Below are 26592 nucleotides of genomic sequence, written 5' to 3' on the forward strand. Positions count from 1 at the left end.
TTAGCTCATTTTTACAAATCAGAACTAAATTCAAAATGAGCATGCACTGTTTATAGGATGTAGTAATGTCAGATAATGTAGTCAATGGCATCACCTATGACCTTCTCTCACCAGGGGCTGCAAGATAATTTTGTGGGAACTGCTGCAACATATTATGGGCTTTTTCTCTCATGGTTCATGCTAATGTGATGGCTTATTCTCAAATAGCTGCCATGAGAATGGCAAGGTAAAAGGGGTTGTATTCGTTATATAACATGTATTTCTAGCTCAGAGAAGCGAGGTATAAGCAAAACTACAGTTGTTTTAAGTCTAGAAGGTTTAAATTTTAATTAAAAATTTCTTTTGGATTCTATTTTCTGCCTTAATGGCCCAACTCAGAAAGATATTTAGCGTATATCCCCAGCTTTAAATATAAAAATAGTCTAGTGAGGTTAACAATACTGTATTCTTGAAGCACCTGCCCCATTTGGGGCATCAATTTGAATGCATAATAATTAATTGTATAAATATATAAAAATGCTTTAGTGAAGCTTTTAGTGTCATTAGAAATACTCAATATTTTGGCCTTTTTGCTGGGAGGATGCTTGGAAGTGAAGTATTTCCCTTGCTTGAGCACAATGGACAGTTAGAACATATGGTTTAAAAAAAGCAAGAACTTTTCAAGAGTGCATTATCCACAGTCTTTGACAGTAAAGATTGCAACAGCTGTCTTTCAAATATTTGTGAAATATCATATTTCAGAGTAATTACTTCTGCTGATCAGTTGTACTGTACATCATGGCAGTTCTTTGGGACTTCAGTAAATGTTTAGGGTGTTCTAAAATCAAATGTTTGAGTTTTGCCACTGTGGTACTTCATGGTATGTGGTTACAAATTTTTCTTAAAAGCTACAGATGCTTAAGCTGCTACCAGGAGATGAGGAAAAGTGTTCTAGTGAAAAGTGTGTTTCTTCCATTTGATGCATAAAGCTGTTTCACTCTCTTGCTAGCCCACCCTTGCAATATCAGAATAGGCACAGAAGTCTTCAAGTTGCATCAGTGTGTTTTATTGTCTTCTGCTTTAAAGAAAATCCAGGTACTTCTAGTGCTTGCATGGCAATTACTAAGAAGTTATTTTTCACAAAACATCACCATTAGAAAGAACTATAATTGTGCCTTTCTCATTCTTTAGGAACAGAAATATTGGCCCCACATGAATTTGAGGTTTCAAAGGAGAAAAATAATAAAATTCACTGTGGAGATATTTATTAAAGGTGCTGTGACTTTTAAGTGTTTTAGAGGTGGCGCCCACAAACAGATTGATTTCTGGAAGCTTATTCTTAAACACTGGTGAGTAATAGTGCTTTGCTTATAGGATCTGTAACCTGTCAATAAGGATTTGTTGTGGTAACTTAATTATTGTAATTTACGGTTTTTGTTGGAGCATTTGTATAGCTGGAATTCTCTGAGAATCTCTTTTAACTGATTTTCTAGCCCAGAGAAACCTGACCTAATAAATTTGTACAGTAAGTAACTGTAAAAGTCTTGAAAATATACAGAACTAAATATATAAAGTATATAAATAAGAAAAGAACCATGCTGGAAAACATTTGGTCCATATTGTCCTCTTACCCGTGCAAAAAAACCCCACCTAACCAACCACCCCAAAAAAGCACCCACAAAAAAAAGTAAAGGTAAAAATTAGAAGGTTAGAAGCTCTTAAAAACAAATAATGCCCACAGGTATTAGCATAATACTTGCTGCTACATTTAAAGTAACAATTTTTCCTCTGCTATCATATATGCTGGGGAGGGGTTATTATTTTAAAGATTATGTATCAGATACGAAGTTAATTTTGAATACTTTTAGCCAACATCTTGGAGCATGCTAAGAATGAATCATAAAATGGTTTGGTTTGGAAGGGACCTTAAAGATCATCTAGTTCCAACACCCTGCCATGGGCTGGGGTGCCTTGAAGGCCTGTTTCTCATTTTGGTTTTGAGAAAGCTCCTGTGATTGGGAGAGGCTCAGAATAAACAGTGTGGGTTAGGAACTATCTTTCAATCTCATGAAAACATTAGTGTTTTATATCTGTGACATCTTACTGTCCGTGAATTTCTCTTCTCCATTCTTATGTTCCTCAAGAACAAGCAAAGCACACACTGGAAAAATTTCACTTGACACTGGCAGTGTTACTAGTCTCCCAGCTTCGAACAAGGTAAAGGCATAGCCCACACCTTGTTCTTGATAACAGTCAGTGCAGGGATCTGAATCAGAGTAGTTTAGAGGGAGTGTGTATTTCTCTGAAATTCATTTCTGTTGAGCATGTTCTTCTGGTATAAGTGAAACACTTGCTGCTTTTTTCACACAGTCCATGGAGAAAAAGGTGCTTTACCTGTTAGTTACTGCAAAAGGGCACCACCACACTCTTGGGCTTGCGACTGAGAGTAGTTGTGGCTTCTGTACTTTGTGTCTTAAGTATACCAGAATAACCAACGGGAGTAGCACACGGGGGATCTTCTTTTGGGCTTAGTTTCTTTTGCAGATGGTGGTCTTGAATGTAGTGAATTTTGCCCCTGGGCTGTACCGTCCTCATTCCAGTCTCTGCATTCTGCACTAATTAAGCATTTTGCATGTCACGCTGGATAAAATATTGAGCACGTGAGCTATATATTTGTGTCTCTAGGAAAGCAGTTGCATACCCACTCTCCTAGGAGCTGAGTTGAGAGCTCTGTGTGCTCAGGAAAGAGCTGAATACAAATTTTCTACTTTCTGTGTAAATGTGTGTGTTTTCCAAGGTGCTGCTGGGGCGTGTCCTGTTACGAATCTGAAAAAAGTGACTGGGCAGGCTACTTGTTGTATTAAGGGTCGGACTATCTTTTCTATGTTAGGGACTGTTTTAGAAGTGAAGAAGTTTTTTTCCTCAAGACTGGGTCATAGTGTGATAGTGGTTAAATGAGAAGTTAAAACTGTAAACATGTGAAGCAGGCAAGGCAAAACAACATTGGATATCCAGCTGTAACTTCTCTCAGAAACTGGAAGGACACATTTTTTATAATTCACAGGCCCAAACATTTGCATGAACTGTGTGTTTTACAGACAGCTGTAATTCTCATTTTAACGATTTACCCTGAAGGGATTATTTTACACAAGTACTTATCCGAGGTCTTCTTACCTATGTACTATATGTTCATGAATATATAAGCTGTGTGATGGGAAGTTTTTTTTCAAGTTGTAAGCTTACTTAGTGAACATTGCTGCTATTAAATGAGATAATGTCTGTGCAGAAAGAATAGCAGTCAGGGACCTGCAAAGGCAATGGTCAGCTCATGGCAATGCTTGGTGAATGCTAACTGATTAATTGCTTATACCATCAGTGGGAGAATTTTGGAGTCTGAGAAAGATTTGTCATAATAAATGTTATAATAGACTAGTTATGTTTGGCCTCACAACATTCGTGAGGCCAAATTCGTCTTATTGGCTCAGTTACCTCTGGAAGCTGTATATCCTACCCAGGAAGTGCAGCAAAACAGATCAGTGTTTCTGTGTCTGACTTTGCCACCACATACCTGTAGGTCAGGGTCAGCTATAATTTTCACTAGTCATTTTGTCATTTGGTGCTGGTACTGGTGCTCTGGAGAGTGTGAGTTCATGACAATTTGTGTGAATGCTGTCACGTCACTGTGGTGCACTCAATAGCCATAAGGACCTATGTACTCGCAGAATTGGGTACTCAGCATGGTGTGTTTGAAATTCTGTGAATAAGACAACGCAGCTAGACAATTGTTTTGTTTAATGTGCATGATAATGTGTCTATTTCTTTTATTTTTCTGGTAGACCGTTACAAGGCAATGATTTTGGTCATGCATCTGTATCTTTCAGATTATCCTTTTTCCTTATATAAAATTGAAGTAAAATAGTTTAGTAATAACTACTTTTAAAAATTGTGGGGGTTTTTTTGTTGTGGGTTTTTTTAAAATACATTTTTGAGGTAATTTGCCAGTTTAAACTTTGGCAGTTTTAGTTCTAACACAAATATTACAATAAAAATAATTTTTGAAATGTCAAATGCAGAACTTAATCTGTGTTTTTTGTGGGAAAACGTTTCATACCATTCATGCACTGTTCGTGCTCTCACTTAAAGATACTGCTGTCGCATAAACCCATTGTAGCCACATTTTCAAACAAAATTACTTTTTTATCAGAGAAAGTGCATGAATTTTTATTTACATTAATTCTTTTGACTAATTATGATTTTACAGCTCTTTCTATTGATAGAAACCTACTTAGGAAAATCAGGGAGCAGAAAGTGTTTGCAATGGAGAAGGGTAGAAGAGTCCTGCTGTCAGTTGCCTGGCTGGTCAGAAGACTACAGGAAATCGGACTGGGAATTAGCAGCAGTTAGGAAGATAGTGTGTTTCCAGAAATAGAGGGAGATGCAAACAATGCCCCTTCTAGTGTTCTTAGGGGGACCACAAGGTCAAATGTTGCTGGTAAAATTCCTCATGCTTGAAGGCGAAATGGCCCAGCATAGCTTATCTACAGCTAGTAAGTTTTCTCTGTCCCCAAAACAGGGATGCAGCCATGCACTGTACCTGGCTGTGCTCGCGCCTAAACACTGGTTGTGTGACATGCTAGTTGGCACCATATAAAACATGTCAGAGACCTTGCTTAACACTGCAACTATATGGATGACTGTGTTCAGTCACCCAGAAATGCTCTTGGATATTCTTTAACAATAAGCTGTTTGGTAGTGTAGATGTAACCTTATTCCCTTCTGGTTTTTGTTTTGCTTTGTTTTGTTTTTTAATTTAGGAAAAACTAAGTTGTTTTTTTTCTCCTTGTTTTTACAGTGAAGATGATGTCAATAGAAAATGGCTTGTTGGAAAAAACTAATTAAGTCACGTTAGTGAAAGCAGTCTATCAAGGCAACATCAGCATTATATTAAAGTTATGCAAATAGCCATCTACACTAGATAATATACCTATGTATTAAATTGTCTTAAAGGAAAAATTTCCACCTCTTTCTGGTTTTAAGAATAGAAAATACCCTTTCAAATCTGACACTGTGCTGTTATCTATTGAGAAATGTTGACTTCATCTGTACTGGTATGTACATGAAATAAGTTTGTTGTGTTAAATGTTGTTTAACTTATTTACTGCATTTTTTAGATTTCTTATGCTGTAAACTATAGGTAAGAGTATACAAACATAGATTTATTTTTTTCCTTACGAGATTATACAGGAGCTAATGAATTTCCCACTGTAACTTATGCTTTCTAGCTCATCTTGCATATATATTGCATCTAGCTCATCCATATACATTACATATAGAAAATATATTTGAAAAAAGGACAACAGACAGCATAAAACTAAATGTCAGAGAACAAAGTCAGTTTGGTGCAGAGCTTTAGTGATTTTGCAGTACAAAGTTAACCAAAGAGAGAAGAGTTGTTTCGGTGGGGTTTTTTTGTGGGCTTTTTTTGTTTGTCCCTTCTAACCAATTCATTTCCTGCAGCCCTCTGTACCTTTCAAGAATATTTAGTAACTTATAAGAACCTCCAGGGAGAGCTACATTTGGGTTTTTTTAATGTATGAGTCATGTAAAACACTGGACATGTATTTTATTTTATAAGTTTGAAGTGACAAATCATGCATTTATATACTGAAAATTTTAATAGGTTTTTGAGGTGTTTCTGCTAGAGGTGTTTCTGTAGTTCAAATTTTGCTTTTTAAAACGCTGTCTAAAATGCTAATCTTGCTAATCTCATTGCACAGAAGTGAAAGAAACAGTTGTAATGTTCCTTGTATAAGGAGTTATGTATAGGTTTTCCTTAGTTGAAACCAATAAAATTAACTAAACATATGCATAGTCCTCTCCCCTCCTTGGGTGATGGCAATATGTATCAACTATTCACATCTGTCTATTAATGTGACTGTATTTAACATCATTCTTCCTTTTCTGTGTTTTATGTTTTGGAAATCATACAGGGTATTTTAGTTGCTTTTGGTTTAAAGAAAGCCTCAGTTTGTGTGATGCAGCACAAATATTCCATCTGACTGCTCAGTCCATGTAGAAGATTTAAACCAGGGATTCAGGGGAAAGGAAAAAGCCCAAACAAACACATCTAAATTTACACCCAACTCTGTCAACTCTGGCAACTGGACAAACCTGAAAAAATAATTACTGGAAAACCTCTGCAGAATATCCTCAAACCTTAGGGCTTCATGTGTCTTGCTCTCTATGGGTTAGATGTTACCTCTGTGTGTGTTGCTGGGACACAAGAGCTGCTCTTTAGCTTTTTTTGTAGAAAGGAGAACATGAGTAGCATAAACTCCAGTAAGTTAGTAGCACTCTATTAAGACTTAGGACAGCATAGCTGTAGGTGTGCTAACAGAATGTATTGTCATGGCAGAGAACATACTTCAAAAGAAAAGCAACAAGCTCCTGGGTGGCAAATAGAATTAAAAAAAGCCATTGCCTATTCAAAGAATATTCAGGAGGTGCCAAACATCCACTAGCACATTTTTGAATCTTCAGAGAAGGGAAGCATACCTTGTACAGAAGGAGAGAATAACATTTCTGCCATTTCCTCCCTTTCCTCCTCTCACTGTTTCCATCGTAACTGGACAGTGTCTTGGCTGGTTTGTTCTCATTCATATCCTGATCTATGGCTGGCATTGGAAAGATGACAGAACAAACCATCCAATTTTTCAAAGCTGAGACACAGAGATGAAGCAAAGAGCCACTCCTGTAGTATTACAGCCTAATTCTGTCTGCCCAGTGTCATCACATAAATACTGATGCTCCCCTTGAGGCAGCCGTAGTGCTAAATGAAAGGTGTCTTAGTACTGTCTTTCAGCTGTGTTACAGACTTGTAGATCATCTATGTGGTTAATGGATGGATGTGAGGCTCTAGGACATAGGTGATATTAGCTAAAGGCTGAAAACCTAAACCCAAAAATAACAGTCATTTTTAAAAATGGATGTTGGGTTAAAAATACCTTTTCTCTAAGCTTTGAACCTGCTCAGTTTCTTCAGTATCAAGGGATAGACAATACTTAAATTTTTCAGTTGTAATAGGATCAGATGGATAGGAATATACTGCATATATTGCAGAAACACATCAGCGTTTACAGACTAGACCATGGAATTTGTCCTGTCATATAGAATACTAAAGAAAAAGTAACAATCAGTTAAAGAAATTACATAGATATTTTGATATTTTGATTTGTTAACTCTGTGGGCTTTTCTCTGAAGCTCCAGTTAAGATTCTTTCGGAGACCTTACAATGTAATGTCACCTGTACAATATTTATAACTCAAGTATGGGAGTGCTGTTTCTTGTACATTTTAGATTGATTCTGTAGTCATTTTGAATTCTTGATCAGTGTTTACCCGAAGTGCTTGCTAACATGGTTGGAAAATAAACAAATCACTCAAACCTGTAATTGGAAGCAACTTTTTGTGCCATAAGAAGCACAGCCTGAGGATCTGTTATCATGTAGTATTCTAGTTTCTTCCCTCCTTGAGCCCTTTTTGTGGCTTTTGTTCACATAAAAATTCAAATCGGATTGCCAGAGGAAATTAAGCTCAAAGTAAAGGGTTTATTCTGTACAGGAGACACTTGATAAAGAATTTAGACAGTTGGATTCTACTTTAAAAGCAGCTGATGGGAAAGTTTAAGTCTAGAAATCAGCACTAATGTTCAGGATATGATGATTATAATATATTGTAAGTAGCTATTCTGAAACTGAGACTTCTTCTGTGGTTCAAGTAATTCAAAGGAACTTTTACCAAATAATCTGTTTCATGCATGCTGGTGAACAGATTCAACAGAACAATTTGGGTTGGGTTCTGGAGGCTGGGCTAGGTAGTTTAATCTTCCTGACAACTGAAGTCTTGGCTCAGCCTAAAAGTTTGTGTTGATCAGAGATTGTGTTGGATAGCTGTATGGCTGAAAAAAGTTAGAAGAAGAGAAGGGAAGGGGAGAGTTTGCATTCTTTAAGGGAAAGGAATTTCACATTATTTTATATGAAAGCATAACCATTCTAATTGAAAAGTTATTTACTTACAACTATCTTATTGTATTTTTACATGCCACAGACATTTCGGTACCTGTGACCTTTTAGTTATACAGTTCTGGTGATTGGCCAAATGTCTAAAGGGCCACTACAAGGTAACATTCCAGGCAAAGATCCATTTCATAAGGAGTCAGGATGCCTTACAGCCCTCATTTCTTTGTCTATACTTTGAGAAAATGGGTGATAGAAGAACTGGAACGTGATGATCGTTCTGTGTTTGTGTCATGGAAATATTGCTACTTGAGTAAATGACAGCAGAATTAGTGACAGGGTTGTTTGAGCTCAAGTCACCACTTGCAGAGGAATGAAGGAAGTATAGTGTGTGGTTGCCTTTAGACAAGCAAAGCAAATGAGAAATGTTGCTGTTAAAAATGTGAAAAGTCACTTTCACACAGAATACTTTCCTGTGTGGTTGAAGTAGTATTGTGTGGGCAGCAGCAGCTAAGGGATTCCGAAGGCACTTGTGCTGTGTGTTTCCACTGTGTCTTTTCTAGTAGACAGGGAAAGAATAATGCATGATAGGTACTGCATTTCTTGTTGCTTTCCTTACACACAAAAGCCCTACAATAGTTGCATGTTATCTTCAGAGGCCAGATGTCATTATAACTTTGTATCGTTCATAACCCATATAATAAATTATTTTTAAATATATCCATCTCCTCTTTTTAGATTTTAATACAAATCAATAACTGAAAAGTAATAGCTGGCTTGGTGGTTTTTTTAGTGCAGACAATAGATATGCAAGCTGTATGCACCATTCTGCAGAAACAACCTTATTAGTATAAATCATCGAAAATAACATATAACAAGTGATGGCTCCCTCAGAAATGTATAATAAGATCTTTTCAATCATCAGTAATCTTGGTTATATCACATTAGATGGCTGAATAAAACTGAATGGTACTATAGCTGGCCTGTTATGAATTTTTGAACTATACTTCTGTTCTTCCAGTGAATTCTGGAATATGCAAGATAAAATGTTGTCCCTTGGCAAGGGGAATAAATACATAAACAAAAAATTTTTTTGCTTGTTTTTTGCTTGTGGGTTTTTTTTAAGAATGTGGAAAAAAGTGGGATCTGGGTATGATGACAGTAGAGACTGTTACTATTTTTGTATCCCTTGCAAATGTCTGATAAAATTTATGATGATACTTTAGATACATTTTTGTATGCCTAAACTTGGTGTTAGGTGACTTGGTCAAGACTAAAACACTAGGTCTTGTAAAGCATGTGATAACATGTACATTTCCTGTCCAATAATCCATCTACACTCCAGGTACTTTCCATATCAAAGACTACCTGTTCAAATAATTGATATGCAACAAATTCTTCTTGATATTCCCAACTGAATAAATGATATGGTAAATATGTTTGATTCTGAGAGAAAGAAGTGGAACTGTGTATTTTTAATGTTTTTCTTACATGGACTTAATTAAATTCAACCAAGAATAAAAAGGAGATATTATAAAGAGATATTTAGCACTTCTTTCTCTGAAATATGTGGGGTTTAGTCACTTGGACGCACTTAGATTGCAAGTGTTATTTTTGAAAATAAAAGAAAAGAAAATTTTGAAAAATGCGGGAGGCTAACATTTCTGCCTCTGACTGGTGCTTGTCTCAAAACTGTAGTAATACTTTTAAGTTAACTCCCTCCCCCCCACAGGTTGAAGTTGATGTGCTCACCAAGACCAAACATACCCTGAGAGCCTCAGTGAAGACTTGGCAAAAGATACTCATCCTAAAGAGCTTTTATTATGAATAACATCTCTTCTTAGCCAGAGGCATTTTGAGAAGTGCAGGGTGGTTTGGTCAGAAAGCAGATATTAGACAGATGCTTATATTTCTACATTTTTATGTTGCTTTTGCCTCTTGCCAAATTAATAAATATATACTACTTACAGACATTGAAATTTAATATATCAGCACCTTACTGTCTTTCTTCACATCAGAAGATGTTTTAAACTTATCTTTGAGGTCAGCTTAATTAACAGCAGTATTAACAAGATTTATTATGTAATATTTGATCTCCCCTGGACCATCAGTATTTCTCTTTGCATCCCATAAAGGCAATTCTTTCAAAGTTCACACTTTTGACAGCATCTGTGAACTGCCATTCTCCTGCATGTTCTACAGCAGGGATTCTGTGGATTTGAAAATGGAAAGGCTGTGAAAATTCATGTAAAAATGTATATAGAGTCTGCTGTTATTGGTGGCATGCTTTTCATTCTTGCTGATTTTTCTGATTCCATTCTGAACATGTAGGTCTGAGATCAGGTGTTGAGTTTTTCAAAGGATCTTTTCTTTCAAAGAGGAAAAATTACTTTAAGAAGTTTTGATTTATTTCTTATGACAAACAAATGTTTTCTGAGTGTAGCGATTTGCATGACAGTATTCCTAATCTGTGCTAAAGACCTTCAAATTCACTGTCACTTAATGACCTTGCATATTGTTCTGCTTAAGCTTTAAACAGAATTAGCAATAAATCACGTGCATTATTATACTTTTTGTAGTGATCAGTTTATATATTTCTTTAACATTAAAACAGTACTTACAGGCCTACATTGTGCAGTTTGAATGCTAATCTAATACTACGCACAAATCCTTTCCCTCAAAATGAGTTAACAGTTTTTTTGTTCTAACCACTGAGGCAGTCCATGAGAGCTGTATTTATCCATTGTTTGCCTAGGAGGCGATCCAGTTAGCTGTGCCTGCGAGATGGTTTCATTTTTTGGTTTAGGGAAGTTATCTGCCCTTTTGAAGAGTGTTTGCATAATTGATATCATGATCAAACATCAAGAATCACAGGAAATCCACCAAGAAAAGGTTTTATTTTGATTGCAATCTCAAGTAGGAGAGAAATATTCTTGAATGGAGAGTATCTTAAAAGGAAGCAGTGCTGATGACAGGAGCAGACCCTAAGGTTAGCTTCTCAACTGCAAGTATTCCAGTAACAGTTCCAGATGGAATCCAAACGCAAAGGAAACAGAAGAATTTTTGTCTGAAATATAGGTAGCTATGTGAATGCTTTTGTTTTATTTATGTGGGGATTTTTTACTCTTAACCCAATTCTATTGCAAACATCTAATTATGGTTAATAATTTTCTTCCTTTGATCTTAACAGGTGGTCTCAGAGTCTTTGCTAAGTAAAACGAAACCGTGCAGAGTAGCATTCACCAAGTAAATGATACTAGGTGATGTTCATCATGCTCAGTACCTGATCTGAGGTTCTTGGTAATACCTGGTGAGGTGCATAGGGGAACTGCCACTATTTTGAGCAAGTCAAAGTACTGTTGGCTCACTGGAGAACGTGTAGCGGTCTTGTATATACAATGCATTCATGAGTCTATCACAAAATCACTTAGGAATTAAATCTCTAAGAATTATTCTTTGGCTGTAAAACCTTCCTCATGCTGGTTAGCCAGTATAATTCAAACAATTTTATAACATTTTTTACTTATTTAACTTTAAAAGCAGTGCTTTTAAAACACGTGATGTTTTAGATTTATTTATTTGTTTTCACCACTGAGGTATTTCTATGGCGTGAAAAGCCGCTGCCTTTAGTTATTCTAGGATGTGGAAACATGAAAGTGTCTCTGCCCAGAGTTGAGCCCAGTCTTTCCCAGAATATCCCAGAAGAAATATTTGATTCCATAGCTGTTCTGGACTGGATTTCTTTCAATCTGAAATATCTGAATATCTATTTAATTTTTCAATTTTAAAAGCAAATGAAGCTTTATCACTGAGGTGTGCCACAATGGCATTGAAGTTTTCTCTCTTTCAGGGGGATAATTATAGTGATACAGTTGAAATGACATTTAAGTGTACTTTTAATTTGAAAAAATTAAAACTACACCTTCAGTGGCTATAAAACATTCATAAATGGCTTTACCTATCAGTCCTAAATAAACCCACATATGGGTAATCCAGGGGAAAAATACCATAAGGCCCTCACCTTATTTTCTAGCTTATTAAGAAATGGGAGAAAGAAATATTGCCGATCTTCCTTAGGAATTTTGGCCAACCTACACAGCATAGAATGAGAAACAAGGGTAGGAACCTGTATTTTCATGTGTATATGTTGAATCTCAGCCGAGGTGCAGGCTATCTTGGTACTTAGAAAAGAGCAATGCTTTTTTTTTCCTGACAGTGCAGTAAACTGGATATGTGTCAAAAGGGTAAAGTTTCTTCTAGGCCTTTTTGGTTTTCACACTCTGCCTTCTCTGTGGTGGTTTTGTCTTTGGTCTTGTGTTAGTTACTTGATCATAGAGAAGGCAGTTTGCTTATCATCAGCAGTTAGAGGTATGTAAACCCCTGTTTTGTGTGAAAAGAATTTACGGAGATATACTTTTGGTAAAAGATCAAAGAAGATTTTTTTTGATAAATTTCAACATTTACTTCTTGAGTTTCATAAAAAGTAGCTAACAGTGACCATGCATCTTTGAACCTTTTCTTCCCTCGTGCACTTTTTATGATGTTGTGTGACACAAAAGCGATAACAGGAGTGAAGAATATGACAGAGTATGTAAGAGTGATGCCTGCTCCCTTCTCTGAATAACAATCTATCAGATACACTGCCAAAAGGAAGACATTTATAGTGTTAAATAGAATGTTCACAATTTCATGGGACCTATGCCTTTAGGCAAGAAAATGATCTAAAGGTACTCACTGCAGTAGAAGGTGAACATAAAACTACTCACTTTCAGAACTAGGAAAAGCACTAAATTTTGACTCAGCTTTTGCAGTAATTTCTAGACATCCTTATTGCTGAACACAAATACTTAAAAAAAAAAAAAGCATTCATCAGATTTTTTTATACCAAATAATACAAGTGCATAAAAGAGGAATAATGTTATTTCTTCTATTTTAAAATATATTGGAAGTGGTCAGATAGTGATGTAGACTGCATAAATTTTTGCCCATTCCTTTTCTGGTATTCTGTAAATTTTGAGGATTTTTTTTATAAAGTTAATATTTTAAAAGTATTGTCTCTTATAAGTTAAGTTTAGAGAGACATTTTGGTATCAATTTTAAGAAGTAATAACTGTTTGTATGAATTTTACAGTCTGTGGCAAAATTAGAGTGTTAGTCCTAAACTTACTGGCTCCAAGGTCCCTACATCTGTTCAGAGATTAACCTTGGAACGTAAGTGATTTGGATTAAAAAATGCAGCAAATTTCCCTCCTTACATTATCAAACACTGGGTGAAGGACTAAATAAAAGAATAGCTACATTTACATGCCTGATGAAATGCCAGGGTGGAGAGTGGAAAGTGGCTAAACACTTCCTCCTTATATTTTGCTTTCAGTAATTTCACTGCTGGAAGTAGTTGAGAAGCAACTTGTGCTGATGGGTTATCTGTCATGATAGCTTCATAGCATGTTAAAATTCTGGGTGATCTGGTAGATGTAACAAATAAATATTAATGGATTGTGTATTTTTGCAATGTAAACCAGGCAACATAAACTTTTATACACAACTGGAAACTCAGTTGAGTTCATTACTTTTAAAGGCCTTTAAACAATTGGAATGTGTATTACTAGAGAAAAAAATAATTGTGAAAATAGAATCCATGCTAATCCAGAACTGTCAGGCACTCAGCATCTCGAGTTTTCCAGATTCCCATCTCTCCCTGTATTTCCGAATTCCCATTGCAGCATTGAGGTTTCAGGCCTACACATGTAGAATGTTGTGTTGATTTTGTAGAACTGTGGACTGTGTGTGTTGATAACTTTTGATTTTGCAAGGGTGAACATTTTATGAGTGGGTTAGTTTTACCGTACTGCTAGTCTCAACACATTTTTTTTTTGCATAATTGTTTTATTCTTTAATCTTCAGGATTTCTTCTGAACAAATACTTGATACATAATCTTGAGGAATTTTTTTCCTCTGTTCTGTTTACATTTAATATTAAGATTTGCTATGTCTTTAATTGCAGTTTAGTGAAGCAGGGAGTCTTTAAATGAATAGCTTTGGAGAGTAGCAATATTTTCTTTTGTTATTTTAAACAGTATTTTCACATTCCATAATGTTCTCCATTCAGCAACACCAAAGCACATAATAAATTTAATTAGTAGAAGAGTTTTCTTAAAGCAGTTTTTGGGCTGATAAACAGAACTACAGAAAAGTAATTTTCCCAATAATACAGCAAAAGTATTTTGGGAATGTAACACAAGACTCTTGACTATTTTTTCCCTGTCTGTCTGTCTGTCTTTCCATGCAATAAGAATTGCATAGCTTTATTTAATTTCTATCTTCATTAAGTTGCTTTCATGACAAGAACAATTGTGAGGTATTATGAAAAATAATTAGAATCATCCAACAGATATTGTTTAGGAAAAAAAGTCTAAACCTAGTTCAAGTGTTTTAGAGCTTAATACCTATATTACTCTTTTGGTTTGTGACCCAAAGAATATTTTATTATAGTTGTAAGTACTTTTATCAAAAATTAATTTTCTTTTGTATGTTTCCTTGCCCGTAGTTTACCTGTTGTGGAGTTGTTAGTTGTCAATATTCTTTTATCTGCATGCAGAAGATGTACTGAAGAAAGTATATTTCAAGACTTCTGCATTAATTCAAATCTGCATTTAATTCAAACAAAAGTAAAATCAAATTAAAGGGTAAAGAAAACCCAAGCTCCAAAACCCATTAGCAAATAATACAAAGATCAATGGATAAGTTTTTAAAGGTTGAAAATAAATTGAAGTTACAAATTGTGTATGGTTTTCATGTATTCCAGATTAATGTGTAGTTCTGTTGACTTACGTGAAGCTGAAATGCTTCAAGTTAAGCTAATATTTACAAGCTGTGTGTGTAACTGGGTTTTGAACAAGAGCAAAAACTTGGAAAGTCTGAAGTCTTGTTGAAGGATGACTTTAAGCGTATTTTCTTACTTGGGACTACTTCCTGATGTTATAAAGCAGGACAGAAAGATAATTTATCTGTCAAAAAATTTAGATGTATATAGACATATACAGGTGACTACTTCAAAAGTTTTGTCAACAATTTGTTTAAAAAATAGGCTTGCCTTTAAACTTTACTCCTACCCCATACTTCTCTTGAACTGCTACTTTCACATGCTTCAGGTATTGTGTCCTTCACTTATAGCAGGGTTTGAATATTCTGTGTTGAATCTGTTTCATGTATCAGTGCTTCTGTGAGAAACAGGGTTGACTAACCTAGGAGGAAGGTTGCATTAATACTTCCCATGTCCCCAGTTACCAGAGTCTACCTTAGAGTGTTACAGTACTGCATAGTACTGGATTTGTCACATGTAGAAATACACAACGTGTCTAAATGATTGCAACTGAAGAAACAAACCCAGTAATTGACAACTGTTTTGCAGACAAAAAACTCCCTACTACAAGGCTGTAGGCATTAAAAAAGTAACAGCACCTGTCTGGACTGATTTTAGTACAGTATTGTAAAAAATCTCAATGCAAAGCTCTATAGAGAGAAGGGTGATTTTGTATTAAACAAAACTGATTTTGTTCATCCGCACTCATCCACACGTTCTCTTTTATTCATATATTGACAAGCGTTACAATATGTGTCCAGATAGTCTAGCTAGGAACTTGGAGTGACACTAGCACACACCAAGCAGGTCTTTTTCATGGCTTTTGGATTGTTCTTAATGCTGGGGTTTGGATGTGACTTTTTTACCCTAAAGAAGTTGACAGTAACCGTAATTTTTTCCTTCATTCTGTCCCACCTCTGTGAGTCACTAGGAAATACTGCTGATATATTCGCTGCCTGTATCTTTTTCTCTTGCTGCAGTTTTGTTTGTTTGTTTGTTTTCCCTATTTTTTCTTAGGATTTTTCTCAAGTCTGGGTGTCTTGAGAGTCATCTTTTTTTCTTAATATCTTTATGCCATCAACACTTGTCATTCTTTTATGCCTTCTCATTCTTTCTTCCAATGCTTTAATGCCCTTACCTTCCAATTCCCACTTTGTTTATACCAGTATTTATGTTTTCATTACAAACCTCCACAATTCAATACTGGAAAAAAGGTCTCATAGCAACAAAGAAACTACAAACTGTAATCTGTGGCTCCTATTGCAAAACACATCTTCAGACTGCTTTTATTTACATATACATAAGAGTGATTTGGACATTTAAAGCAATCTCTTATAACAAAACCTTATCGAAGGATGGTGTGATTCCTATGGCTTTCCCTGGGGTGCAATGGAAAAGAGAACAAAGCACACAGTTGTGTGAAAAGTATGATGCCAATGAAGGCAGTCAAAGAGGCTATATAAGGCAGTATGGACTAAAGAAACTTAATTCAAACACCATATAAATGTTGTTCCAAGAAAGCTAGAGCTTGCCTTTTATATGATGGTAAAATTGTACCTTAAAGATTACCAACATTACAAAAGCAAGGACAGACTTTACTAATTTAAAGCTAGAAGTCTGTGTTGTAGAATTCAGCAAATGTGAATATCTGTAATGAAAACAGTGGAAATATTAATGCATCTTGACAATTATAGTATTTTGCCTTTGATGACTATACTTAGATGAAGTCTAAATGAAGCAATTTTTTTCTGTAAATCCAGAAAATCACAGAATGTGTCACACTGATATGAATTTAGTACACAAGTAGATATCTTCTTTGCTAGGAAAGTCACTGAGCAAAATACACACCTAGTCTGGTATTTTTGCAAAGGATCCCTTGTAAACCTTTCCTAATGATTGTCCTCCTTTGCTGTTGGAAGTGGTGATTTGTCTGTTCTCTCAAATGTCAGTTAGACAAAGATAAAGGAAGAACATGAACAGCAGGTACATAATCTTCTCTTTATCTCTCCTTCAATATTTCAGGAGTTTTACTTTAAATGTGGAGCACACCCAACCACTGACAGTGAAACATCCGTGGCTTTGAACCTCGTTACAACAAACAGTCGCTGTATCACATGTATAACATGCACTGATATTAGGTAAGTACAACAAAAAGTGTCAGGGATCCACAGTCTCAGTGCTTCACGGTACTTATCACTTCCAAAGAGCCTTTTATCCTCTCTTTGTTTTCCTTTTTATAGATTCTTTTTCCCTTGGTAGTGTGGTGAAAAGTGGGCCATATTTTCAGAAGCGTTCTTTGTTTTGCTGGTACAATTACAGTTCACACTTTTGTACATTCGTTGTGTTGCATGTAAAAAAATCTGACTGCTAAAGCTCTAACTAAAACCTCGAGTGCTCAAGGTAGTAGCAAAACTATATAGATGTTTTCTGTTACTACGTATTCAAAAGCCAGTGAAAGCAAGCTTGATTTTCAAGGGGGACAGTCTGTTCCTGCAGAAATTAACTTCTTGATGTTTGTTCTATAAATCAAAGTAAAATGCATCTGTTCTCATATTTCTGTTTATTGCAGTTTTAAATACTGTAATCCGTCTTTGCATATGGTATTTGGGCTCATACATTCAAGAATACCCATTACTTGCAAATGCATGGATTAAAAACCAATTGTCTGAAAAAGACAGTTACCATTGTAGTGAAGAATTACCTGAAACACATTTATCTACTGATTAGGAGTTATTTTGCATAAAAATGTATACCAAACGGAATTGCAAAATGGTAGTTGTCGGAAGGGAGAAATGGGAAGGGACACTCAAACTCTATGCTGATTCATACGGTGTGTGTTCTGGAAAGAGCTGATTTTGGCAGCATCCTCTGCGATGTATTCACAGAACTGGATCCCAAGTACAGGTTAAATAAAGGCTAAATATCAGTCTCTGTCAAATTGATACCTCATCATTTTGCAGCAAGGGTGCAGACTCAACTACTAAGAAGTTATTTTAGTTTCTGATTTTAACTTTTACCAGTTGCAAGGATGATCAAATGTAAGCCTTTGACCATTGCAAAGAGTGAGAGATTGGACAATGAAATAAATTATCAGTGCTGCATAAGCATTGTAAAATCTTTGGGCTACTTTATGAAATCTCTGCTCAGTTTTTTGAGTTCCTAATTCTTTTCTCCAACGTAGGATTCTTGTAATATTTATGTATAACTCCAAGACATTACGCAAATACCCATAATCTTTTGACTTTAGTTAAACATTTAGATGATTGTTCTGGCAATTACTTTCTAACACTCTTATGCAGTTGAAAAGTAGCCTCCAGGGCACTCTGCAGTTTGTAGTATTTTGTGAAACCTACCTTCATCATTCTGTAGCATTCAGGTGGAAAAGAGGATTAACTGTATTCAGTACATTAGCTATTGCTTTACATTAGCTTCACTATAGTAAAATGAAAAAATTGTATCTGTTCTTCAAAATACATTTTTCTACCTTTTTATTCTGAAGAAAAAAATAAAACAGGAAAAGGTGACAACCAGGTACTGTTTATGTATTTCTGAAATATTTTTGTACACCATATATCTAGTTGGGTCCATCCATTTATCATGGACAGTTAGTCCACCACAGGCAGAGCAATTAAGCTGCAAGATACTTGGCACAGCATTTGTATGGTTTTAGCAAACCTCATAAAAATCATATTTAAAGCAGTAGCGTACTCTGTTATATGGAAAAATACAAAGTGGAAGTAACGTTAAAGTCTATGCCAGTTTTTGTTCTCAAGTTTACATTAGGCCTTAGGTTTACATTTTATTGCCTTAGGTTTATATTTTCTATGAATATGTTCACGTAGCTCTGACCACCAGAGTGAAATACTTCAGAGCCAAATACCCTTGTAGGGCTATACTAAATCCATAGGCAGTTTTCTATATAGTGTAATGCCTTCCAATGTATTCTATTTTTCTACAGCAGAGTTAATCTGAATTGGCAGCCTTTATGCATTTTTTTTTTCTGTAGCACTCAAGGTGATGGGTTGCTATTCTATGTCTTTGAAGAAGCTTTAATAGGTTGAGCAAATGGCTGAAAGTTGAAACAAATACTAAAACTGTGCAATCCTCGAGGGAAGTTCTGCTTTTGTCAACTGTTTCCAGTAGAAATAACATCAAAAGGGGTTAGGAGTACCCCAGGGTACCCATAAATCAGGCTCAGGAATAACAGCAGTTTTAAGCAGTGTAAAAATAAAATGTGCAGAGCAGAAATGCCTCACGCCATCTTTCACAAACTCAGTAGGGTACAATTCCTAAAGGCACCATTATTTTTAGCTTTCAGCAGATACAGATAAGTGTAAAAGATACATAGGACATGCTGTCACTTAATGGGTAGAAAGAATTCTCTGGAAGAAGAAGTATTTGCTGTGTTATCAGTTGTTTTTTTTTAATCAAATAAATCCCTTCTCCCATTCCATTCTTGAACAAAGGAATATTTTGCTTTGTTTAAACAATGGAGTCTTGTAATATGTTATTCTGTTATTTGTACTTCCTAATACTGGAGTTGGAAATGAGAGCTTCATATTGCTAGTGATGATAGTTAGAAGTGCATATGCTAGCTGTTCTTCAAGGGTAACTGCAATGTAAGGTCTTTGTCATAATTCTTTTCAGCCAAATCAATTCAGACTGTGATCATATTAGACTCCATGGGCAGGAGAGTAATGGATAAGGTCAGTACTTGGAGGGAAAAAAAGTGAAGTCCTGTTGGAAATTCAGTATCTCCTTCAAATAATAAAACATTAATGACTCTGCATGTCATTAACATAACAGGGTGTTAATGTGGTTTTGGCGGGACTACTTTGGGCCTTCTAAGCTACGCATGATCTCTTAATCAGCCATCCTTTTTTCAGTGTATGTTTTTTCTGAAGAAAAAGTACAACTTGGAAAATTTTTCCCCCCAGTAGCAGTTTGTGTCATCCTCTTATCACTCCTTCTTGCTCATTTCCTTTATTGTAGAGTCAGGACTGAGACTGGTGACTTTTATTTTTATGGGGTAGTGTTCCCAAATTGGTAAGGGATAGAATAATTTGCTTCTCAATAAATACATATGTGAATGATTTTCAGTTGTGGTTTTTACCTGTGAATTTAATATGCCAAAAGAAGACCAGCTGCTGAAGTTTATTATGGGAATTAGGATTTTTGTGATGTCATATTTTGGGTTTTGATCTTTATGACAGTATTGTTGGTGTAGGTGTGCCGTGTTCCTTATTGACCGCTACATGTTGTCCCCTATTGTGCATTAATGTTGTATGTTGCTCTGAAGTAATGTATTTCTTCAATTGTAGTCTAAAATAGAGACATCTGAAATAATTTGCCTTACTTTTCTTTCTTCCTGTAAAATGTATATGATATTAATGTAGTCTGAATTTAAAAAAAAAAAAAGGTGGCAAAGAATATCAGAGAAGGAATATAACAGGGACTATGTCAAGAAATATATGAGGTAGCAGATCTGCAATGGTATTCAAAACCTTTACAACACAAATAGTTCCAGAGTCTCTAGTTCACTATTTGAATTCAGTGTTACAACTCAAGAGACAATTTCCAAAATTCAGCTTCTGATAAGGATTTGTTTCAGAACTGTTAATGTTTTCAAGGTGAAGAAGCTGTACTACAAATTTGATTCAGGTCAATTTTGCTATTATTTGAAGAGAATTGTTTTCTGAGATGAAAATGCAGACCATGTCCATTAAAAGACATTACCCATGTGATATTTTTCAGAAGAGTAAGTATCACCTTGTTGTAGACTTATAATTGCTATTTCTCTTTGCTTCTGGGGTAAAAGATTCTAAGTTTACGTTTTGGGCCATTAAAGTCCAAGGAAGTTATTGAATCTATATTTAGCTCACCTATTTAAAGTATATTTTCCCTCTCTGTGAGCTATGTTGATAATGTGGTCTGTGCTCCAAATGTCTGCCTATTTCATTCTGTTGTCTTTATATACCTTGAGTAGTTCAAAGAGGAGTGGGAAAAGATAATGCTAAGAAGTAAATCTAATTTGTCTAAGCACTATGACCATCAGGGACAATGTCTACTGTTTTCTCTCCTAAAGTTCCTGAAATGAATGAGATTTCTTAAAAATCACTTATTTAAAGGAAGAAATCAATCAAATGTAAACCTAAGAACAGTTACTAATTGGTTTAGAACTTTTTTTTCCCCCAGTAAGTTAGCCTATGGAATGCTGCTTCTTACAGCTGTAGTATTTGACTTCTGATACAAGATAAACCACACAGAGAAAACATTTTGTTGGCATTTCTGTTGGTATTTTATTCTTTGGTGGTGCACCCTGTGGACTTTAGACTCAAATACTTGTACCATGGGCTTCTGGAAGATGTGCCTCATGCATGAAATTCAGTTTCCTTAACCTTTTTATTGAATGGCAATCACTAGTATGCAGCAAACCCCTTTGGCAATGACAGGACATCAATGCAATTCTTACTGTTTTGCCTCTGAATCTATTAAGATCTGCACTGCAACTGCATCTCAGTGATACACCTTCCAGCTTCAAGAGATCTGTGAAGAATTGAATAGATTGGAAAACTATTGTGCTGTCATATTGTACATGTCCTTTGCTGGCAGGGGACAGGTGAGGAGGATTTTATGCAACCTCATTCATTTCTTTTGCTGAACATAAAGCATGTACTTCTTTTCCCTCCAGCTGGGAGAACAAAACCTGCCTACTTTTCCTTCTTTATGATGTGGAGTTTTTTCTACATTAATCCTTTGCTTGGCATTTGTGTTAGTGTACAGCTGAGAGAAAGGACAAATTGAAGGGAATGTGTTGACTACCTGCTGATTTTTTTTTTTTTTACATTTGCCCTTGTGTTTGTGAATATAAATATATATCACTTCTGGTATGTTTATGTGTGTTTGAAACAGGCATGGCCAAGAATTTTTATGGTAGTCACAAGTGAATTTTATTTCTAATTTGAATTTATTTCAGTAATGTACATCTCCAGAATCATATGGGATACAATACGTCATCAATTTCATTTTTCATTTGATGTATCACCTGAAGCCTGCAGATTGCAGAATATTATCAGTAAGCTCTATATTAGATGTTGTATCTTTTTTGCCATTCTTATCCATGGCATGATTAATACAGTGAACTCTTTTTGCAGATTTCTTTGCTTATATATTTTATGCATGTTGCAAGACACAAAGGCTTTAAAGTTTTAATGGATTTGGATGAATTAGTAATTTTAGTGTATCAGGTATCCAAGTATACCACATCCAAGATTTCATTTTCTCACTTGCAAAATATTCTGAGGAAGTCTGACTGCTTGCATATAAGCAATCGATGAAAAATGATAGCTAATGATTCTAATTTTTGTGCAAGTACTGTAAGTTTAAATTTAAAGTTAGAATTCATTTGCAATGTCTAAGAAAAGCATAATAGCAAATGTTTGTAAAATGTTATTCAAAGAGATGTTTTTGAAATTTGCAAGCCCACGGGATGCCTTTTCTCTCATAGACATCTGCAGGTTCCGGTGTCTGGGACTTTCTTTTCTTTCTTTTTAAAATTAATTCCTTAACACAAAGACAAAAAGTTTTCATTTCTGGTTAGTTTTGCTTCAGGCAAGGTTAGTAATAACTGAATATTATCACCTTCTGATAGTAGTGTAGTGACCTATGAGAAATGTTATTGGAGGTCACAATCCAGTTGTCTTTTTGAAATATAGATATTTCTTCAGAGACACCATCACAGATGATACTAATTAGCAATCCTCATCATCTCAGCAGAGACCTGAGATCTGAATGAGCAAGGTGAACAAATTGCAGAGAGATGTTTCTTTGAGGTCTCAACTGAAGTATTATGGGAAGGTTTTATGGAGGAACGTCAGCTGTTGCTCTCTGCCGTAAGCTGGCAGTTTGGCTAATCTTGCACTTCAGTAAGCTGAGAGCTGTTGTACTATTGCCTCTATTGTCGCTGACTTTCTTTTATCATATTTTTAAAATTGGCAACAATAAGGAATTGAATGTGAATATGTGACAGATGAAGAAAATTTTACGAAAGCAAGTGCAACAATGAGAAGTCTACCCTTTTAAAAAAAATGTCACTGCTTTAATGTTTTTAATGAATTGACATTTAGTAACAAATATTCAGTTGTCTCATGAATGAATCAATGATGGAAGATGGGAGACAAACATTTTTTGGAAACAAATTTAAATATAGAGAAGTAACTTTGTTGTGTGAAAATTGTTTTCAAATATAGTTCAGATGCAGCATTGCATTTTAGTTGTGTATATACACACAATTATATATGTACACATATGGATTGATAGCATGTAGGAAAAAAAGTAATGTCTTTTAAACTTATATATATTAATTTATTTCTCTAAGAAGCTGATTTTGTGAAGAATGTGTACTGCTTACCATTTTATGCACAGTTATGTACTGTTTCTACCGTATCAAGGCAGATTTGAAATCTAAGACATCTCTGAGAGACAATCCACAGAATCGAATGAAAAGTGTATGTGTTGGATATTTCCAGCTTTACCAGCTCTGGCCCCTTCACAGCTACTCTTTTGCTACTTGGGGGCAAAACTACTCTCTCCTGATTAACTCAACATCAGCAGAAGTAGTAAAAGCAGAAAATTCATTTTTCTGCTGAACTGAAAGAACTTATCACAGGTATGAAGGAGTGATGGGATGGAGTGTCCTGACTCATTGCTGATTTTTTACAGTTACATGTATGTTTGTACATATAGGTATAGCTGAGTTTTTGATACATATAAGTGTTTTTGAAAGAGCCTCTGCTATGAACATTTGAAACTATCACAGCTGAATTTTATTTCTATTATAAATTGATTTATGTAATCGGCATTTCTGACTTCATATGACAGAGTACATCTCCTCCATTTAATTTTCCCAAATTCAGTTTTGTCCAAATCTCTTTTTTTTTATTCTTCATTTTCAGTGTCATAGAGAGAAAGAATGTGTGTAGAACAGAAACTATTGTAGTTGCTACTAATAAGTATCTATTTAATTGAGTTTAGTTTTGAGAAAATAATTTTTTTGTTTTTATCATTAATTGTTGTTTAGGAAAGAAATGCATTCCACTAGGACAAAAGAAACTGAGAAGATACAGACAACTCAATGAATTGAAAAGTAGGTACAGAGTGTAGGCTGTTATTGAAACAGAAGTCAAATAAAAAAAAGTAAATTGCTAAGCACTCCTATGAAGGCTATTGAAAAACGATGAACATTAAGTCCATTAAAACCTAATTTTTGGAAGACTTTGTAAGACAATTGTTTAACATGGAAGAAATAAAGCTGTTAAATCTGTGTCTGACAGAAAATCATAAAGAGTGATTTGTTAGCATTTACATTTATAATTGAATAATTCTTTTAGGATGCTATGTCTTGGATAAAATCTCATAGAATTAATTTAACTGTAGCTTTAGATACACAGAAAAATAAATACTCTGTCTATTTATCTCTATAAAGCACTATAGAGAGAAAAGTATAATGAGCATTTGCTTTCCATTATGGTTTATATTTTCTAGGCTATTTTTGAGTCATAAAATCATAGCAAGATCACTGACATCTGCTATAGCAGTATTGTTAAACTCTGATCATTGTAATTTAGCAAAAACTGTAAAGTGGGGAAGGGAGAAGAAGTGGTTATGGAAGATGTGGTTGGCATTTACAGCATAGAGAAACAAAAGTGAAAATGTCCCAGAAAGAATGAAACTGCCTGGCAGCAAAAACCTAAATATACACACAACAGAATCATTTTATTTGCAGAAACTTAGCAAAAATTGAAAAGAGGGCAAATTGGGCAAATGTAACAGGATGTAATTTCTGAAATCAAACACATGAAGAACTGTTCATAAGACAGAGAACCTGTCATAAAATGTAGGGAACTTTATTAAATGTTGGTTGACACTTCATAGAGTCACTTAATGATCTAATATAGAACAGTGACAGTTGTCCTAGGTAATGTCTTTAAGAGTCTTTAGATTCCTCAATGAAATAGCTCGGTAGGAATTGTTAACAGATTTCAAAAATACCTAATTCAAATAAACATTTTAGGAAAATAATGTGTATGAACTACAATGGCAAGTGTTTATACATTGCTTTCAATACATATCTAGGGCAATGTACTACTTTCAAATTATACAATCATATTTGTGACGTATACCACATTCAGGGGCATCTGGGTAGGGATTTAGTCTTGGAAAACAGGGAGGGATTGAGGAATATGTTTGACAAATATGTTCACTTGTATATATATAATAAAGAGGAGAGTTACTGGTTTTTTTTCTTTGAGCCATGGTGTAGAATAAATTGTCATACCACTGTATTGCTTGACATTAGTATAAGGAAAGTATTTCACACATTTTCTATTTACAGTTATAAACCACCAAGCATGCAAAGCTCTCCATATATTACAGTCCTGATGGAACTTTAATGGAATTTAATAGTTAGAATTAGTTTCTTTTTCTTTTTTTAAGCAGCTCATGATCACTCATAGTTCCCTCCTCTCCCTCATTTTTTGGATGTTATTAAAGGTTGACTCTGAAGATGAGACAGTTTCTGAAGCCAGCCCACAAAAAGTCTCTTTTTTATTTTGTTCTGTAAGAAAAACCAGTAGAGTTCTAACTTTTTTAGATGTTCAGAGAAATTCCTTCTTCCTCCAGATGAATGTATTTGTATAAAACTTCATTTAATAAACTTTAAGACATAGCAATTCTGAAATACTAAATAATTGTGATAATAGTGTCATGGTTGTATAATGATAAATGGCAGTAAAAATTTTAGAGTAAATTGAGCTTTGATGGACTAAATTCTTTATCAACTAAGTTATCAGTACAACTAAATTTTCCTTTTAGAGGGAAAATCCAGGGCAGGGCCACCCAGGGGCATAGAAAGTGAAGTCCCATAGTGGAACTTGAAACATAGACAAAGTGAAGTTAAATTGTTCATAAATAGCTGTTATGAACTTGGTGCAAAAAGATGCTGATTAGCAGTGTCGTTTGAAAATGACAAGAAATAAATCATAATCAAAATCAATCAAATTTTTTTAAGTTCAGTCAATGTGACAGGTGAAGGGAGGTACATGCAGACATTTTAAAACTGATGAAAACGTACTTGATTAAGGGAATGATAATTTTCCCAGTACAAGTTTGTAAATGGTAGTGATATTACACTGGCATGTCAATGTGAGAATGCTACAAAAAAAAATGAGACCAATAAAACCACATTTTTATATCAGTACAAACTCCTATGCTAAGACTTATATTTTCACTTAACATGTTTCTTTTAGTTTATGTTAAAGTAATTCCTTATCACCACACTCTGAAATGCAGCAAGCAGAATGAAAACAAGCATATTTGCCCATCAGAAGTGTTTAATTTTTTTTTGTAATATTTCTCCAATTACACTAATACAACTTTCTCTTGCAGAGAAAATAAGTCTTACAGTTGATCTCTGAAGATCGACTGTGACTGTGGTTGGACATGCTGTTGGAAAAGTTCAGCATTAGTGAATAGTGATTAAAATAGCAGAGAGAATGTGGGTTGCCAGATAGCAAGATAAGAGAAAAATATTTCCTACTCTGCTGAATACGAGTTAGTATAAGTGCTGCTTCTTTGTGCAAAGAATGTGCAGCCTCCTCCGAGTCACTTTCAATTTTGTCTCACTTGAAGGGTGTGTACTCCTACATGTTTTTTTAAGTAAAATGAGACTTTGATTAAT

General features: G+C 35.0%; 1 protein-coding gene across 5 annotated transcripts in view; it reads left to right on the plus strand.

The window, feature by feature from the left end:
• PRKN (parkin RBR E3 ubiquitin protein ligase) overlaps positions 1–26592 on the plus strand; it is a 726716-nt gene that overhangs the window by 339953 nt on the left and 360171 nt on the right. For all 5 annotated transcript variants that reach the window (XM_027686963.1, XM_027686956.1, XM_027686979.1 and 2 more), the window contains exon 6: positions 16878–16993. In XM_027686963.1, coding sequence (XP_027542764.1) covers positions 16878–16993 — 116 coding nt within the window. The remainder of the gene's footprint in view (positions 1–16877; positions 16994–26592) is intronic.

Source organism: Neopelma chrysocephalum, unplaced genomic scaffold, assembly GCF_003984885.1.
Source record: "Neopelma chrysocephalum unplaced genomic scaffold, ASM398488v2 Primary Assembly neopelma1_23, whole genome shotgun sequence".
In the NCBI taxonomy this organism is placed as follows: domain Eukaryota; kingdom Metazoa; phylum Chordata; class Aves; order Passeriformes; family Pipridae; genus Neopelma; species Neopelma chrysocephalum.